Below are 19,340 nucleotides of genomic sequence, written 5' to 3' on the forward strand. Positions count from 1 at the left end.
ATAATGTAAAAAATTAGAAATCTAAATAATTGTCTAACAAGCTGTAAAGTTGTTTAAATGTAAATACAGTGCACTTTTACGGATAGTCAGAAGGAAGAACCAAATACAACGTAAAAGCTGTATCTAGTTGCAAATCTATATTTTAAGGGTTATAAACTGAGGAGGATCAACCTTTCAACAAAAATCTCTATGTCTACCACTTACAATAACCGATAATTTACATCAACTGTTTAATCTGCATTGCTTCCCATCAGCAACTTCATATAAACTTGATATCCACACCTGAAACAAAGTACAGAAACTGCAAAGTTTCAGACAGTAAAACACAAACTGTAGAGTAACAGTTTTAAGACTCTTTAAAAAGCAGTCCATACTGAAGAAGCAGGCAGGAGAATGCGAGCTGCTTTGGAATTCTTGTTTAGCCAGTGTATTTCTCAAGCTACTGGGTAAAAAAGCAAGGATTTCAGAATCCTGTGTACTAGGTGTATAAATATTCCTATTATAGGCCTCAAAGAATTAAGCCATTGCTGTGGTTTAACCCAGCAGGCAGCTGAACACCACACAGCCGTTCACTCACACACACCCGCAGCGGGATGGGGGAGAGAATCAGAAAAAGGGTAAAACTCATTGGTTCAGATAAAGACAATTTAATAGAACAGAAAAGGAAGGGAAAATAATAATAATGATAAAAGAATATACAAAACAAGTGATGCACAATGCAATTGGTCACCACCCGCTGACCGATGCCCAGCCAGTTCCTGAGCAGTGGCTGCGCCCCCCTGCCCCGGCCAACTCCCCTGTTTTTTGTTCAACATGACATCATGCGGTATGGAATAGCCCTTTGGCCAGCTGAGGTCAGCTGTCCTGGCTGCGCTCCCTCCCAGCTTCTTGTGCACCTCCAGCCTCCTCGCTGATAGGGCAGTATGAGAAGCTGAAAAGTCCTTGACTTAGTGTACGCACTGCTCAGCAACAACTAAATCATCGGTGTGTTATCAACAACATCGGTGTGTTATTCTCATGCTAAATCAAAAACACAGCACTATACCAGCTACTAGGAAGAAAAATAACTCTATCCCAGCTGAAACCAGGACAGCCATGAACTCTGCAGAAGACTTACACATATGACAAATTCAGGGTCGTTTGCCTAAGGAACAGGCAAGAGAAGCTAGCTAGGCTCTGAAATTATCCTTACTTTGGTACAAGGGAACCCCCACGCTAACAGAGATACCAGATTTTTCCTAGAGCCACAAAGAGACAGCGACTGAATTCTGCCCAAACCCAGTAATAAAAAATCTTGACAAGACAAAGCAGTTACACATAAAAAGGTAATTTAGCATCAGTTTAGCCACCCATGTTTAACAATATTTAAATGTTTTACCACAGGAAGTTTTGATTCACAATGTAAATGGCTTTTGAAACTACATGTGGACAAATAGTTATAGTAATGATTTGTGAAACAGTATCAAAAGAACATCAAGCACAGACTAAATTCCTTCATTTGCTCCTCAGCACACCGTATGAAGGCTTCCAGGAATACCCATCTTTTTTTAACCTTCTAAGAAAACAGAGCTGGACAATCTTAACTGTCTCACCTAGGACACTGACAGTAATGTATTACAGGATTTTTTTTTTTAGTCAAAACTTTAAATTAAGGGGAAATTCTGAAACAAGCTTGGCTGTTGACAAATGGAGAGGCACAGCTCAAGGCAAACTGTACCATGGTACTCAAAAAACAAATAAAAGAAGGTGTGTAGATGAAAGCAAGTGAAAAGAGGAATGGCAGCTGAAGAAAGAATGGAAGAAGGCAACTTTCCTCCTCCTGAGTTCCCCACCCCTTACTTCTGCCCTTCTGAAGGCATTCTGCAAGCAGCTGATTATAGGACTCATTTTAAAATTCAATCTGAAATAGAAACAAAGTCTTTTGTTTAAAGTATATGACTTAGTATCTTCATTAAAATATTCCACTTTAAAGGCAGAGCTATCTAAGTGTTCTTCAGGCAATGGCCTGAAGAATAATTCCAACCGAAAAAAATGCTAGTTACAGTACAGCGTTGCAGTAAGACCTGAAATTAAAGGAAAGGCTAATACTGTCAACACATGTCAAATATTTCCTAGTACATCTGCAGAGGCCACCTGGCCTTGTGACCAGCAGCCATACCTAGGCTGATGGTTGCTATCTGTGACTTAAACTAAGTACCCAAAGCACATTCATTTCACAGGCCCTTCCTGCCTGAAAAGAACAATGCCTCAGGCATTGTTCACCAAAAAAATACAAAGAATCAAAGCCTGGTATTTGTCTCGTATTGAGATTACCGAGTAGCGATGGGGTAATATTAATTAATCAATCAATCCCCAAAAACCAACTTACAGCTCAATATATTATGAATTGAGAGCTTAACATATCAAAAGTTCAGAAATATCATACCGCTTCAAAAGAGTCACAGCCTATCAGTATAAAGGAAGAATATAAAACTATTTTATTGACCACTGTTCACCAGTATTTACAATAAAGTAAACAATATACAGTCTGATAACATTCAAATTACTACAAAGTTAGTTTTCACCTGGTCTTCTTGGGACCAAGTGATCCCAAATACTAAAAAGAATGGTTCTACAGGTTTAAAGGGCTAGGTTTGGGTAAAGAAGATACATGCACATCAATAGTATAGAAGACTACAAAACATCTGTGAGTTTGTTTAGACATTCATTATGATTCTGTAATAACTATGGAAGTTTATGAATGTTTTATAAAAGCTTTTACCTAATATGGAGGAAGTAGTAGTATCAAATGCTCTCTTGTGATAAATGAAACAAGTTGCAGAAAGCTTTTATTTACTTGCTGTTGATGCAAAACATACTACTTCAAAAAAATATCAAATTTGATTCTTGTTAGAATGTATGCTTCTCACATTGCTAATAAATCAAATTTCAGGTTTTAATATTCATATATATAAAAAAAGCAATGCAAACAATTATTGTGCTTCATCTTCTGGGCATGAATGCCAAGTTAGTCGCTCTTCATAAAAAGCGATTACGATCTGAGGACACTTCACGTTAGCTTCTTTGGCCAGGACCAGATCTGCCTCATCAGAGTCTTTCCTGATGTAGAAGAGAGTGGGATTTAAGAAAATGCATAATCATTAATTCAGTAAATTTAGCAGCTCTTGATACATCTTAAGTTCTGAAAAGAATGTCAGCTAGAAATCGGTTTTCAGTATACCTTTCACTACAGCTATCAAGCATTTCCCCGCTAATGGCAAGGTTTCACAGCTGTATCTTCCTTCCCTTCCCATGTTTTTTTCTGCTTGAAAGGAAAACGCTATTCAAAGTGAACCATGTATACAGTTACCTATTGCAGTATGTAATGAAAGAAGTAAAACTTTGCTAATTTTGTCTTTTAAAGCATAACCAAAAGTTCAAGGTGAGACTTAAAAATCAATAGCATCAGTCTTAAGAGGTGGTACTTACATCCAAATTATATTTACTGTTTATGCAAGCAACTTGCTGTATTTCCTACTGCTATTCTTGATGCTGTCTTGGGATAATAACACAAACTTTCCAGTCTGACATGCTTCAGATCCCATTTTTAACAAGTCAGTTTTGTGCATATATATTCATATCTTGTTGCCTACACTCGATTACAAAAAACTAATCAACTGCAATTGAACTAAGAAAAAAAGGCTTCTTTTTGTACATTTCCTTTGTGTTTGATTTTGCCAATTATCGTTACAGAAATTCAAATAGTCACGATCTGTATTTTGCAACTCTTCTAAGTTTCACATAAAATTTATAGACAATTTGAAAAGGCAGAAGGGAGACAGAATCTTCCAAAGCACTAATCTTCAGCAGTCCAGGCACATCACATGACAAATCATTTTTCTGAAGGCCACTCAGTTTGACTCCATTCAGGAAACTATGCCCTTCTCAAAGGCTGTGGAAAGCTATCATTCTTCTCATCCCACCACCTAAGAAATCTGACCCCCAGCAAATGTTAATTCAATCTCTTGTATGCTCAACACTGGAAGAAAAAATAATTTTATCCTATTTGTTCACTGAGGAGACACAAGAAGTCTCCTGTCAAAACTGTAGCTAACGAAGCTGGTCTCCCTCTACCCTTCCAACAATGCAAACTCCCCCCTATCACTCTCCCCTCTTATTAGCCCCTAATGATAAACGTTTCCTTCATATTGTTTGTTCTTCATCTCACCCTCAGCTTCCTCCACTAGTTCCTTCCAATTCTCTATCCACTTGGTTGCACACAGAACAGCTGGCACTATGGTTGGTTAAAAGGCTAGCTAGCTAGCAGCTGGCTTCTGCTTATTGAATCATGTAAAGCTGGAGTTCTGCCTGCCATTCCCTCAGCAAGAACACTACTGAGATCCAGCTTTTCCATACAAATGCCAATTTTTCCATATTTTATCAGAATTTACCTTTCAAATTTCTACTTCTGTAAAACTGAACCAATAGAACCTAAAGTTATTTTGATTTTGGAAGGAAGAGGGAATAAGTACTAACTGATTATACAAGTTTTTCTAAGAATACAGGGTTAATAAGGAGATCACCAGCTGTCTTACCCCTAAAATGAAGTTGTCTCATTAGCTTAAATGCAACTGCCTACCCCCCCTTAATATGGACCAGAACTGCGGATGTAAGACTTACCATTTCATGAGGAACATAAGCTCTCCACTGCTATCCGTAGCCCCAATTATCCGCTCAGGATCAAGACCCCTTGCAAACCCTCTTGGTTTATCAACCTATTGAGTAAGTTAGAAGATTGTTATCTAGTTTAAGATAAAATTCTGTTTTGGCATTAGAGCTAGATACCTGCATTCTTGTGTGTATATATACAGATGTATATCAGAACAAAATATATAGCATTACATAATTATAAAAGCTATAATTACATATAATTATCTGAAGATGACATTAATTTTATTTTTTCATGGCTGATCTTCAGGCCAAGTAATTTAGATGTAGAGTAACAAGGAAGGAATTTTATATCAATGCTTCTAGCATCTATTTCTGAAAACTCAATAGATGAAACAAGGGATCTAAAAATCCTTATAGTAGATAAACAAATAAGCATGGCCAGTAATAGCAACAAAAGAGGCAAAGCAAAAATGCACTCCTGGAAGTGGGGAAAACACATCCTTTTCAGCAAAACAACAGACACTGGTTGGCTTAAGCCAACCGTGAAACTGCACCCTTGGGGAATACCTCAGCTCTTCTTGGCTCACTGAGATTGCACTGGTGGTAAGGAATATCACGACTATTTCCTGTATTAGTTCCTCTAGTTTCACAATATCCTTTTTAAAACAGTGGCCACTACTGTACCAGATGAAGACACACAATTGACTTTATACAGAAACTAAAATATTCTTTGTATTATTCATCAACTATTCCTTCCGATGCCTTCCAACTTTTTTGACAGTAACCACACATCCAACAGCTGTCTTCAGTAAACCACTGACACTGCCAACCACTTTCGTTTCAAATTGCTAGTTTGAAAGTTTACAGAGGAAAATGTGAACTATTGAGCACATTATTACATGTGCATTATTTTGTACTTATCAGCACTAAATTTGTCATGTTGTTCATTCATTTAAATTGTAGGAGAAACCCAGACCTTTTAAAAAAAGGTAGGCTTTCTTCAGTCACCCTTTCTACTTCTTCTCCACCATGATGTCTGGTCCTAATCTAAGTAACTGCCCGGTCTTCATATTTTGCCATCTTCCCACTCATCTATTTAAAATCATACACTAAATATGAAATCCAAAACAGAACTTCATTTTTGTTCCATTCATGAACCTTTTGCTCTAATACAAACTGACCACTTTATATCATTCATAAATAACTCTTAACCAGTCTTACTTTCAATTATTCAGTAAGCATCATGGGACAATGCAAGAACTTTTAGTCATTATGCCAATCAATCATCTTTCACCACCATTTGGATAGTCTCATTAACCACCATGAAGGACTAAACTTTTCAAACCACAGTTCAAGGTGCTGTGCAAATTTTACAGTTTTAAACCCATGTTTGGTCTCATTCTCAAAGTCACAACAGGATTTTGGGGGGATGGAGAGGTAGGGAAGAGATACATGAAAAACAAAGCTTAGCACATGAACACATACTTACAGAGTCGCGCTTTTTCTTTGATTTACTATCATCAGATTCGCTATCTGACAAAGATTTTCTTTTGGCACCGTCTGTTTTTTCTTTACCAGCTTTCTGAGAGTTCAGAAAAGCTTCGATTAGTTCTGGACAATCTAAGTTTTCTTCAGGTTCCCATGTGTTGTCAGCACTGAAACATATACACATTTATGTAAAACTAGGAAAAGAAGAAAAACGTAAAACTAGCCACATGGCTCACCTTAAGCAAATTAATTTTTTTCTCATTATGTAAGGCAGGCTTCTTAAACGTAAGGATGCTTATCTCGCCATCTTTAGTAACCTTCATGTACTGCATTTGATGACTGAAAGATACATGCCCTGCTATTGTTGAAAAACAATGTTCTTAAACTGGAGATACAGAATAAGCAGCTCTATTGACTCCTATGATCTGGGTGGGATCGTAGGAATTAAAACAAGCAATCCCCACTCTACCAAAACCTACCTGCCCATTTAAACTGACTTCCTTCCCTGGTTCCTCTAAAGACTGTCCATGCAAACAAACCATATGATATGAGCACTAAGACTTATGGAGAACAGAATGTACACAACACTCAGTGTCCAAGCTTCTGTATACAAGGAATGCTCTCAAAAGTTGTCTCCGAGCACTGAGATCAACTATACCTGGAACTATCTCCCTCCTTCAGTTGACTACAGGAGGCAACAAAGGTTCCATGTTCAGAGCTGGGCACTGCAAATGTTCCAGTGAGTGTGCATTTTGTTAACTAAAATTTCAAGAAGTCCATGAACATTTCCTACAACAACTGAGCACCTCATCAGAAGTCTTCATGCATAAACACTGCCACAGCGCTACTGCACAAGCAGGATGCCTACAAATTATTTGCAGTTACTAAAACATATTTTTACAACTTCAAATCAGACCCTCGAATACTAAACACACTGAGTTTTGCGTTTATGCACTTATCACTACACAAATTTCAGGTGCTAGAATGCAAAATGTTGCAATGCAGTCACTGTGGGAGGTACGCAACAATAATATGACTGTGTATGTAAATACTCATGTTCAAATGCTAGATGCATCACCTTTCTTCAGCTAGTAGTCTGCCAGAAAGTGTCACGGGAGGGAGGAGGCACAACTATGTGCCTACTTTAACAATCAACATTTAAGTCCACTGTAAGTTTTTCTTGTGCTTCCATAAGACCTGGGAAAGATACCTTTCGGGTATGCCTAAAGAAGGCGACCATGCCACAGAATTCCTTACGCAAATTCATCTAGTTTAAAAGCAGTTCAGAAAAGTGAATAATAAGCAACCTATCTGCTTCAAATTCATCACTTCAGAGCTGCCTACAGTTTAAATCCGTGCAAAATTTCTTACTCAGAAGTAACATTCATTCCACCACATATATAAATATAACAACTGTCAGTCTAGCTTACCTTGACTTAGCTTGTGTCAGTATCTATCAAAGAACAGTGGTAAAAGAATGATCACTAAAGACTTGGTAAAAGTCTTGGAACGTTTTGTGTAGCACGATCACTAAGCTACATATCTTCTATTTTATTTTCATACTTGACTGCCCCACTTGAATATGCATTTATGGATGCCTTCCCTTGAGGTTCTTTAAAATATATCCCCATCATCCAATCCCCTCTCTGCACAGTTATTTCCAATAAATGGTTAGTACTTAGCATTCTATCAGAAAAAAAATAATGGTAATGCCTTACTCTGTAAATCCTTTCCACTTCAAGTAGTATTCCACCTTTCCATTTACAACACGTCTGTCCAGGACTTTCTCCACAACAAATTCTTCAGGCTCTGCCTCTTCAACTTTTTTACCTTTGCCATTCTGTTTCTTTCCCATTTTGTGCTACAAAAGAAATTCAGAATGACATTATTAATTCTTTTGCTTTACACAGTTACTTCACTGGCCAAATCCAACTTTGCTCAGTAAACAGCAAAGAATCATGTACTTATTCACACTAAAGCCAGAAGCTCAGACTCCTTTTACGTTAGTGCATGTGGTCAGGTAACCTGAGCAAGACATGTTAATGTTTTGGGTTTTTTCAGTTGCTTAATAAGATACCCAACACCAGTTTTTAAAAAGGTGAAATATTTTTGTCCATACACTCAGTGCCTCCACTCCCCTTATAAATTTAATTCTCAGTGCTACATGCTTGAAAATTTATGAAGCTTCTAGAAGTTAACTCTATGCCTGTGAAAAGGCAGAGGGCAAGAAACAGCATAAGGCAGAAGTAAAGAAAAGTAATAGGGGAACTGTGAAAATGCATAAAATAGAAAAGGGATGCTACTCAAAAAAAGGTGGTTACTACCTTTTCCAAAAAAAGGAGAAGCTGATGGGAGCAAAGTTTATGATGTATTGCTACAATAAGCAAAATACTCAACAATAACCCATAACTATTGAACAGGATGCATGCTAGGAGCATTCCATTACTGCAGTCCCTTCTCATTCTTAGCCACGCACCGATGTAACTTACATTCAAACAGATGTCACAAAGGTGCAAAAATTTAAGACAGCTACACTTAAGTACAGCAGTTAACACGTAAATGAAATTTTGCTAACTTAAAAAACTTTATAAGTGTTTTAAGTTTACATTTGATACTTCAAATAATATTCTTTAAGTTCTTAAAATAAATATTACATCCACATCATCCTCAAGGCATTCCCAGTTTAATAAGGCACCATTAAATAGTAATAGAAGGACACATTTCAGAATTTCCTCATTTGTAATCTTAAAAAGGCTGGAACAAGCTTATCATGTTGTCATATCACATTTCTGGAGCACTAGCAAACCAAAAGCAGTTTGTGTGCCATTTTGGACTGCACCTTATAAGGAAATTGTTAAAGTGGCAGCCATAAACTAATGGGAGCAGTATTAAGCTCCTAAAACATATAGTCATGCAGCACCCTAAGTCAAAGTGGACAGAAATAATTCCTCACTAATGCACTTCCTATAGAACAGAAAACAGGCAAGCAAAAATCACAGAGCACCTCTATTTGCTTGATGGCCTTTCTCTAGTCCTCTCTAGAATTAATGCAGGTTAGTTTGAGAACACTGCAAAGCAATTTTGAAGCTGTCAAATTTTTAGACTTTGTAAAATTTTATCTTGATGTGGTGAAAGGTAAAAAAATATATGTTAGACACAGGAAAAACTGTCATCTTTTTGTAAACTGATGATTTGAAGCAGATTCTTTCTTTCCAAAGTCCTGCCTTTGTGCCTTTTATTTTTCATAATTAATTTTTCCCTCCCTCCCCAAAAACAGCTTTACTCTGGTTAGCAACCCATAAATTGAAGGTGCGAACAACGAAGACCAGGAAACGTTTCAAGTTTCTCTTTCTAACAGCAAGTGTCTGTGTATGATTATATCTCATGTGACATTTGTTTTGACTTGGAAGCATAGAAGAGAGATTATCTAAACCAGACCATGTATTTCCAATTAGATTTTAACTGCCTGCATATCCCAGGTGTATTTTGACCACAGCATTCATGTCTGAAAAGTGTCAACTTAAGCACACTGGCTTTTTTTGCCTCCACAGGAAAAAGAATGTAAGACTGAAATTGAAAGAAAATAAAAACATGAAGATGTCCAACTCTTCTATGAAGGCAGCTTCTTTCAAGAAATGGAAGTGTGAAAAAGAGAAACCGGGTAGAGATGAGGAAAACAAACAAACAAAAATAGAAGTGGAGGGGGAAAAAAAAAAAACAAAAAACAAACCAACAAAAAGACACAGACTCACTATACCATAGTAATAACATTATAATTACTGGTGATGAGGCAAGCAGGCTACAAGTGGGGAACATCTCCATCTGTGTTCTCCGTTGGACTAAAATTCTTTGATTCAATGGAAGATTGTTTTCTGGTACTCTTTTCGGCTTCACTAATTCTTGTCACTTAAAGATAAACGTTTTGGATTTCTGTATCAAAGCAACAATTTTTTTTTTTACTTTCTAAGACTTAAGTAGCTATGTAATCTTCCACAAAAGAAAATCCATATCATGGGGGTCTGTATTTTCTTCCTTGAAGTGCAGTAAGAAATAATAAAATCAAGAATACTTTGCTTTTTGTTTTACATATTGGAGATTTAACTAGGTCTCGTGTGCATCAGCACTGCTTTCCAAACTCTCGAGCCTTTCCAACCTATTAAACTAATACTCGATTGCAGAGCCTGCAGAAATACTGAACATTTGTTAAAAACCTGTACATTCTGAGATCACATGAGCCAATGTAAATCTCGGCCCACAAGCGAATGTGGTACCCGACTGAAGTTAAAGGGTACTAAATGTCCACCAGACCCCTGGAGCTCCCTCCTCTAGGGTTGCATGTTGCAAGCTGTAACTTGGGCATTTGGCCACCGAACGCTGATCTGTGGCTCGTTTCCCTTTCTGCATTCAGAAGTCACATATGACAGATGCAGATGCTCTCCAGTGGATAATCACTCTTTCTTTAAGGGGCAAGATTAAAACACTGATGTGACACTGTGGTGAAGGGTTTTAACATACAAGAGGTAACAAAATAGGAATTACAGTTCCAGAGCTATGCTATCCTTTAATACATTTAGCTTTTGCATGCAAATACATAATGAAGCAGAATTAGTTATGGTTCCCATGGGAACCATAACTGATTTTCCTGACCTGTGCAGCAAAATTCTCAACAACATCAAAAGATTAAAAATACTGCATTCACAGATTCTTTCCTCTCCCTGAGGCACCCCCTCCCCAGGCTGGCTAACTCCTTTTCTTACTCCAATTAGGGAAAAGTGGGCAACTAACAGAAAGTTCAGACATTCACCTTGGCAAAATCTTTTAAAATAGTTTTGTTATCGTACAATATGAAGGAAGCACTCCATTGCACTTCTAAGCCAGGAGTTAATACAAGTTTTTAATATATCTCAATCCGGGTCAACCAGTAATCATTTCAGTAAATTTAAGAACAGGCCTTTTGAGTGCATTATACATCAGTTCTTCTGCTATCCAAATTTTGAGTTGTACACGTGTTTTTGCTTACTTCCCCACCTCAACCTCAGATGCATCTCACGCTATACTTTTTCAGTTCTGTCTTTCGCAAAACTATATATCATTATTAGTTGAATGGTAACCAGCAACCAACTGCCCTTAGAAGTGCATATTTTCATGTCAAGCAAAGCTTTACAGGACTTGAGATCCATGAATGCATCATTAAAACGGTCCAGGAGGGGTTGACATCTGATAATCTCTGCTCCTATGAAATTCAAAGAAACTGTTATTTGTTAAAAATCATTTCAAAAGGCATCTTAACTACGCCACATCATTTCCCAATAATATTATTTTTCATCTGTAAAGACTGCCTTTTCTCAGACAATTAGTTTTTCCCAAATACACTGGGAGAAATTAAATGAATACATGATTTGGATTTTATTTTTTACATATATGATGAATTACTTGGTGTGCTGAAAGGAGGCTAAAAAAAATCTTTAGTGTTTTCTACTGTAGGACAGACAGATGAAATAGTGCAGAGTCCTTTAATATTTTTTTTCCCAACAAGTCTCTTTAGAAATGGCAGATTTATTAAAGCCAAAGACAATGTCCTTTCTAGTAGCCTTACTTTCTGGATCTGAAATTTTGGTCAGAATAATGCTGGGGAGGGGAGATGTGGATGTATCTTTTAAATGGAGATGCCAAGTTATAAGTTTGAAGAAAAATATGTTGATTAAATCCTTATATACTTTAGGTGTGCATGAACTTACCAATGTAGTTTTATTGGAGGCCATTTTTATTGCAGACTTGCAGAGCTTTTACTAGAAAAATGCATGACAATTAAAAGGAAGTTTACATTACTCAAAGAAAGGCATCCCAGTACAAGCATGGTCCTTGTTCCAACCCCCATGTATTCACTGCATAAAACATTTCTAATACGGATTAAATCCAGAACAAAAAGTAGGTTACTACTTTGTCCGGCATAACCCAGTAACGCACCATTATCCTAGTCAGGATAAACGATACCGACGAAGTGGTATATAGGCTCGAAAAAAGGTTTTTCCCAAGGCCTTCTAAGGCACAGAGATGTTTCTAGGGAAAAGGGGGAGGACCATCAGGGATGCTTATTTCCTTAAACCCCATAGAACAGGAGTTCAGATTCTAGCAGTTAATCAAGATATACCTAGGTATATTAACTGCGAATCTGGTGGGGAGCAGCTACGTATCTGCGGTGTACTAATGAGTCACCCATTACTCTTACGTTGTAGTAAATGCTTATAAACAGCAAATATTGATCTTAATGCAACTATAACATTGCCTTCTGATTCTCAAGTTTTCAAGAGTGAAGGCCCTTGAGCAATATTAACTCAGCTAAGCTGTACATGCTACATATTTAACCTACACAAATGATGTTGAACACAATCCATCCCCTTTTCCATGTCATTTCTCATACCGGCCACCTCCTTAGGCATGTATTGTCCCCGCCCCGCTGCAACCTATAGAACTGTTAGCATTCCCCATATGCCTGGGCAAGGCAAAAGAGAAAGTCCTTCAAAGCCAGAAACCCCCCCGGACTCAGCAATCCCGCCCAATTCTCCCCCGACACGGGAGGGGGATTTTGGCAGTCCCCTAGGCGGTGGGGTAGGCGAGGTGGGAGGAGGGCAGGGACCAGGGCCCCAGCGCAGAGGGGCTTGTCTCGTCCCCGTTTGAAAGGCAGGAGAAAGGGGAAAAGAAACAACAGCAATAATAACAAAAACCCCGTGCCACCCCCGCCAGAAAATACCGGCAGCCCCGCGGAGGCCTGCCGGGGGAGGCTGCGCCCCGGGCCTGTGGTGGGCGCACGTGAGGCCGGCGGGGCCGCCCCGGGGCCGCCCCTCGGCGAGGGCCGGGGGAGGGACCCGCCGCTCCCGCCCCGGGCGGCCGCCGCCGCCCGCCGGGCCCCGTGCGCCGCGCCCCCGCCGCCAGGGCCCCTTCCACGCCGCCTCCCCCACCCCGCCACGTTTCCCCCGGGCCCGGCACACGCCGCCGCCTCCCGGAGCGGGGACGCCCGGTGGCGGAGGCCGTCCCCCGGCGGTGGCGGGCTGGCTTTGTCTCCCGAGCGCCTCCGCCGCCGCCGCCGCGCGGGTACCGCTGCCCCCGCCCCCCGGCGCAGCCCTCCTTCCCCGCGGCAAAGCCCGCTCGCTCCGGGGCCCTCCTCCCGCTCGGGCCGGCAGGCGCCGTGCAAGCGCCGGGGCCGCGGCCCCCCCCCTCCCCGCCAGCCCTGCTCCGCCCGTTACCCCCCGCCGCCAAGGAAGCGGCGGCGTATTGACGGGGGGGGGGGGGGGGGAAGGCGGGCGGGCTGCGCCCCGCATCTCCCCGCGGCGGCCCGCAGGCCAGGCCCGCGCCGCGGGGCGCAGAGGGAAGGGGAGTCGGGGAGGGGGAAAGGAGCTGGAGCGAGAGAAAGAGGGAGAGAGAGAAGGATACAGACTTCAATGGTGCCCAGCCGCTCGGGTCTCCCGTCTCCTCCCGGCTCTCGCCCTGCGCGCACTGAGCAGCGGCGGCAACAGCGACATCTGAGGGGGGTTGAGGCGGGGGGTGGGGGAAGGGAGGGAGGAGGGAGGGGGTGGGGAGCGGCTGGGCGGCAGCGCGGCGCGGCGCAGGGCGGGCGCGGCGGCTGGCGGGGCTGGGCTGGCCGAGCTGCTGCGCGCCGGCGGCTGACGGGGCAGAGCGCACGACGCCGCCTACGCGCGAGCTGCAACCTCCTACCGTCGTCGCCGCCAGCACAGGAGGGGGGCCAAGACGTCTCTCCAACGGGGGGCTAGCGCAGGACCGCGTCAGGCGTCCAAAAGAAGGAAGATGCCTCGCGGCGACAGAGAAAGCGACTGGGTGAGCCCGGCGGGGCGGCGGGCGGGGGGAGCGGGCCCGCGGCGCCCGGTAACCGCAGCCGCCATGATGGCCGCCGCCATGAGGGCGCGTTGGGCCGGAGCGGACGCCGCCCGCCGCGGTGCGAGGCCCCTCGGTCGGTGCGGGAGGGAGGCCCCGGCGATCCCCGGGAGCGGGGAGGGCGGGCAGGGAGCGCCGGGGTGGGCTTGAAGCTCGTTGCGGCACGGCCGAGGGGGGCGTTTGGAGCGCGGCCATTTCCCGCGTTGCGGCGGGGAGGCCTAGTCGTTAGCGAGGGCGCGGCGGGAGGGAAGGGGGCTCGGGAAGCGCTGCGGGGGGGAGCTCGGAAACTCTTTTATTAGTGGGGAGGGGGGGTCCGAGTGGGATGGGGAGGCTTCGCTCCGGGCGAGGAGCCGCGGGTGGATCCGCGCTGGCTTTCCCGGGGAGCTGGGGGGGGGGGAGAAGAGGGGGCGGGAAGAAAGGAGCCGCTCCAGCGCCATTTCCCTGGTGCGCGGGGCGGCAGCACTCACCCTTTGTCGCGGTGCGTGCGGGGCCGCTGAAGAGAGAAAAAGGGAGGGAAGAAGGGGAGGAAGGAAGGAAGAACAGAGCGCCGAGGCGGGCGGCGCGCCCGATGTCAGCGTTGCGGGGGTAGAGCGGAGCAGGCTGCGGCGAAGTCCGCTTCTCTCTGCCGGCTCCCGGGCCCCCGCGATATGTCGGCGCTGGCGCCAAAATCTGTGTGGTTATCACTTCCTCCTGCCCGGGCGGAGGGGGAAGGGGCCAGGCCGCCGACCGCGGGGGGGAGATTTCGGGGGTGCGCTTGACTCTGCTCCCGCCCGCTCCCTGCCAGTACCACAGGTGGCCGCGGGGAGGGCAGCGGGGCGGGGGGGCCGCTCCGAGGCTGCCTTCGGCTAATTATAACCCCTCGCTTTGAGCCTTCGGGGCCGTTCGGCAATTTCCGGAAAAAAAAAGCGGCACCGTGCCAGTGGCGTCGGGGGCCGTTTCGGCTCCGCTCGGGCGCGCGTTGCGAGTCTCTTCCGTTGTCGGAAATTGCCGAACGGGCTGGATGGTCGAGGACTGCTGCGTCTTTTTTTCTCCGGAAATTGCCGAGCGGGTTGCGAGCGCCGTTCTCGGCTGCTTCGGCAAATTCCGGAAATTGCCGAAGCGAGTCGGACGGGCTTCCATTCCCCTTTCGGCTTTTTCCGGCGACTGCCGAAGCGGATAAGCTCGACGACGACGGCTCCTTCGGCTCATTTCGGAGACAGCCATTACTAACGGAGTTGATGACTTTTTATTACGTGATAAAAACACGTAGGGGCGTTATACAGAACTGCCCCTTTGGAGATATTTAAGCTCCAGATTCAAGGCTTTTTTTTTTTTTTTTAAAAAAAAAGAAAACTAAAACCTCGGAAGCGAGCCTGGGCTGGAGAAGGAGGGCGCTAGCACTACGTGGAGCTGAATTTCAAATTACGTAACAGTTAAGGCAGCCATTACTGACCAGTTGTACGGTACTGTCGAGCGGGAATACGTAAACCATGAAGAATATGGTACGTGAAAAGGGAAAATTGAGAGTTTGCTTTTCAGGAGGGCGACAGGTTTGGTTATGCGGACGGAGTGAATTTTTCCGGGTCTGGGCGTTGCGAAAGGGGGTTGAGCCCCTGCCAGCGCAGGTCCGGGTGCCGCTGCTGGCTGCCGGTCGGTGCGCCGCGGGTAGGGGGCTGTCTGTCTGTCTTTCCGCAGAGGAAGCGTTAGCGGGGAGGAAGGTTCTGGAAGCGGCGGTTGGGGCTGCTACGCAGCCGAGAGAGGAGGCGGAAGCTGCGGTAGCCGTGCATGGGGGGCGGCGGGTTCTTAAATCGCATACCCGTTCGCCGAGCTGCCGTTAAGGTGGCGCCGGAGGGGGGCAGACGGCTACGGAGGTCGGTCGGTGCGCGGCGATCCGGGGACTCGCCTTCGGCCTGCGAGGTGCCGGCCGGCCCGGGCGGCGCTGCCAGTAATGGCGGTGGCGAGGGGGAGGGGTAAAATGGCGGCGGCGAGACTGGCTTGTGTGTGAGGCTGTGAGGATCGCTGCGAGGGTGAGGAAGCGGGTAAGGCGGGAGGGCAAGAGGGGCTGCGGGCCGGGCGGGCGGGCAGCTCTAGTCGTCTGGTATCTGCGGGGGTGGAAAGCAGCGCTTGCACGCTCTTCCTGGCACCGTGTGTGTAGATGCACGCTAGGAGCGGTTTGCAGCGCTTAGTTTCTGTTTAGCCTGAGGACCCGGGTGTTACTAGCTTTTTTTTTTTTTTTTTTTTTTTTCCTTCTATCTGGGGTCGGTGCTTCCAGAAGTTCTTTTCCTTCCAGCCGCATCCCTGTCCCTGGAGGCGACGGCTGCTTCTGGGCGCCATTTTCCCCTTCTAGCTGCGGGGGCCCCTGTTTTCCTGATATCCGCCACATGGCGGAGCCGGCACGGTAGCCGCTTCGCTCCTGATAACGTCAGGCTGCGGGGGCGGGGAAGGGGGGAGAACCGGGCTGTTGGATTGCAAAGCCCTGTAGAGCGTATAGGGGCTAACGGGGCGCTTGAGGGGGCTGGGGGAGAGACAGCAGTATCCTTCTAGTTTGGGACCAGTAAACCCAGCTTTGCTTTTGGCAGGCCTAGCCAATAGTAGTTCAAAGATCCCACGCGTTTGTCTCTGTTAACCGTTTTAGTTACTCGGGTTCTTAACTCCGCAGAAATCTGCGGTCAGCTTGGAGTATTTGTGCACACTTTATTGCTATATGAAACACATTTTCTTGCTCTGATGATGAATTTTCCAGCAAAGGCTACGCGTTTTCCAGTCCTTTGAAGTGTTGCTTTAAGCCTGTGAAGAAAGGCTTAAAATAAGCACTAATGAAGATTCTACGGAGTTCGTTAAAGATTTCCTCTTGCACTCCGTTCCCGCCAGAGTGTACTATGGAGATCTTGAAGGAGGTTTTTCTTACAGCTTTCGTATTGTGGGCGTTGGCAGGAGTGGGTTGTATGTGTGGGGGGCATTTTTACCAAATGAGGATTTTCATCAAGATTCTGAGAGGGACTAGAGTGATAATAATTTTTATCATCCATTTTACAGCTTCAGCATAAACTTCAGATGGTCAGAGTTCTCTGGACCCTGGTGGGAGGTTAATGCTAGACTAACCAGAGTGTCTTAAAACTGACACGTTTAAGACATACAGTCTCTGCATCCAGAGGCTGTGCATGTATTAGTGGAACATCTTTATGATATTTTCACACAGTGGTTTTAATTGAAGAACTGGTAGTGAATTTTGTTATTGCTGTGTCCTGACATGTGTGGTGCCTAGATGTTGTTCTGGGTAGGGCATGTACTGTATGATACGTAATACATGGTAGATTACAGTTTCTAAGAACTCATACATCTGTAAAGTGTGTTATTATTCTGTTTAATGTTTATTAGTAATGTGTGGTATATGTTCTTTAAAAAACAAATGCAGTTGTTACAGCTAATAGCTTCCATTCTTTCCTTGAGTTTCATTTACATGTTTATAACTGTTTTCAAAGGTAAGCCTAACACTGAAGAATCCTACCTGCCTACTAAATTTGCTTATTTCTTATATTTTTATAAGAGTATAAAAGTCCATTATTAGACACATTACAATTTATTATATAGGAAAAAGTGTCTTTCGTGGGCCTATGAAACTGTAGCAAGTAGTCCCTAATTTTCAGGCAGCAGAAATGAATTTGAAGGGAGCACTTTTTTGGCAGTATCGTTGCTTAAAATGATTTCTCTGTTAGCCTACTCAAATTATAAATGATAGTATGACTTGCAGCATATGACTTTTTAGTCCAAGTCTGGTATGCAGCATCCTTTCCTTTATTCCTTTTAAGAGATGAGGTGAAAGGAAATTTGGCATAACATGGGTTTGCTGCTTTTAAACTCTTGCATCTAATTTTGTCTGTGTACAAGGAAGAGATGGTGCTAGCTTCCTGTGTGTTCCTTAGAAGAAAAAATACTGTATCCAACAGCAGATTCTAAGTGTTGTTAAGAGACATTTAAACTGATTGTTCCCAAATACGGTATTTATTTTTTGGGGGGAAAAGTTTATTTTTCTAATGGTTGACTTCCTTGTCAGACTGCAGTATCTCATGCTGGTAATAGGGTGATGCATTTTTGAAGAAAAACTGATTCAGTGCTACCTACAGTAATTGTCTTCCTGATGGATGCATCTAGATCCAGGCCTTGCCTTGGACAACCTCAGAACACATGTTGATCTACCTGCAGATGGACTTAATACTTTTTAAAAGCATTTGTGCACTCAACTATTTTGCTGTTTTTCAAATCTCATTGGTTGTCTAATTTCCTTTTTACATTTATCTTAATGTCCAGTGCATAGTTGGTTGTGTTGTGTTTGTCAGTTACAGCTAACTATACAGTGTTTGGGTTGTTTGAAAAACAACCCCCACCCTAAAGAAAACACAAAACCGAACACCCAAGCAGATTTTCTTGATTTTTAAAATTAGTTAACAGTTCTCAGTTAAAGCTGAAGTAATCATTGCATTTGAGTTCTCTTGTCCCTAGCAGGACAGTTCTCTTTCAAACATTCTGAAATCTTAAATTTTGTGGAAGGGGACTACTTTTTAGTGCATTTTTTTTAATTGTTGCTGTTTGACATATGAAATTGCAAAATGCGTGATCTAGTGGTGCTATTGTGTGCAGAAAATGACAATTTTTTGTTGCTTAGTATAAAAGATGCTTGCTTAGTATAAAACGTTAGTATAATAAAGATTTTTAATGGGTAGAGGTTGGAAGGTTGTCCTTCCTGCTTTGGTATAATACCACATACAAAATAGTAAATATAATATCTTATTATTGGTCCTGTTTTTTTTAACGATGTACGTGTCATCACAGCGGAAATTTCCGCTGAACAAGCGCAGTGATAATTTCTCTGAAAGGTAATAGAACAAAGTCTTACTGAAAACATAATGTATATTAGTGGATACATATGAGAATATGTATTATTCACATTTCCGTTTCAAAGGGAATCCACTTAGTTTTGATACTGCTGCTGTTGAGGGTGGATAGGTTTACTGCTAATTCCAGTGGTGCAGGATCCCAGATTAAGTTTACATATGCTCTGGCTTGCATTTGTTCTAATAATTAATGAGAAAATCTGAATTGGTGACCCATTTTAGAACATCTTTAGCCGTTGTTTGTTTTTTTTTTTTTTTTTAAATGCCTTGGGTAAATATACGTGAGTATTATCATGCTAACAATTTGAGCCAGAATGGTTTTTAAAAATAAATGCCATCTGGAATAGAATCAGACTGTATGAATGAATTCATGTTATCTGTAATGAGAACTTTTGGTTTTGTTTTTATTTTCCTTTGCTTTAAAAAGCATCTCCTAAAGGT

The 19,340-nt window shown here is 43.4% G+C and overlaps 2 protein-coding genes across 25 annotated transcripts in view; one reads left to right on the forward strand and one right to left on the reverse strand.

The window, feature by feature from the left end:
- CBX3 (chromobox 3) lies at positions 1–15,909 on the reverse strand. Of its 16 annotated transcripts, XM_082304554.1 has the most exons (7): positions 14,496–14,582; positions 11,303–11,371; positions 9,919–10,068; positions 7,857–7,999; positions 6,140–6,305; positions 4,660–4,754; positions 3–3,099 (listed from the first exon to the last, which is right to left on the reverse strand). In XM_082304554.1, the coding sequence occupies exons 3-7, from the start codon at positions 9,958–9,960 to the stop codon at positions 2,973–2,975; spliced, it is 573 nt and encodes a 190-aa protein (XP_082160680.1). In that variant the 5' UTR covers positions 9,961–10,068; positions 11,303–11,371; positions 14,496–14,582; the 3' UTR covers positions 3–2,972. The 16 variants fall into 16 exon arrangements, with proteins under 16 accessions (XP_082160673.1, XP_082160672.1, XP_082160671.1 ...); XM_082304547.1 differs by having other exon boundaries at positions 1–3,099; positions 9,896–11,371; XM_082304546.1 differs by lacking the exons at positions 9,919–10,068; positions 11,303–11,371 and adding an exon at positions 11,877–11,927 and having other exon boundaries at positions 1–3,099; positions 14,496–14,513.
- Positions 13,762–19,340, forward strand: part of HNRNPA2B1 (heterogeneous nuclear ribonucleoprotein A2/B1) — a 15,029-nt gene continuing 9,450 nt past the window's right edge. For 4 of the 9 annotated variants that reach the window (XM_082304458.1, XM_082304460.1, XM_082304464.1 and 1 more), the window contains exon 1: positions 13,763–13,971. In XM_082304458.1, coding sequence (XP_082160584.1) covers positions 13,942–13,971 — 30 coding nt within the window. In that variant the 5' untranslated portion in view covers positions 13,763–13,941. Of the gene's footprint in view, positions 13,972–15,349; positions 15,510–15,915; positions 16,035–19,340 lie in introns of those variants that run through there. The other 5 variants (XM_082304461.1, XM_082304462.1, XM_082304463.1 and 2 more) reach the window with 3 other exon arrangements.

This window comes from Platalea leucorodia, assembly GCF_965183815.1.
Source record: "Platalea leucorodia genome assembly, chromosome: 1".
Classification (NCBI taxonomy): Eukaryota; Metazoa; Chordata; class Aves; order Pelecaniformes; family Threskiornithidae; genus Platalea; species Platalea leucorodia.

Bases quoted from the DNA above. Each gene is read 5' to 3' on its own strand.
- CBX3 (XM_082304554.1), bottom strand. From the start codon at position 9,960: ATGGAGATGTTCCCCACTTGTAGCCTGCTTGCCTCATCACCA. The intron at 4,755-6,139 runs GTAAGTATGTGT...CTTACTCAATAG, and splicing joins CAAAGAAAAAGCGCGACTCT to GTTGATAAACCAAGAGGGTT. The intron at 3,100-4,659 runs GTAAGTCTTACA...CTTCTACATCAG, and splicing joins CTTATGTTCCTCATGAAATG to GAAAGACTCTGATGAGGCAG.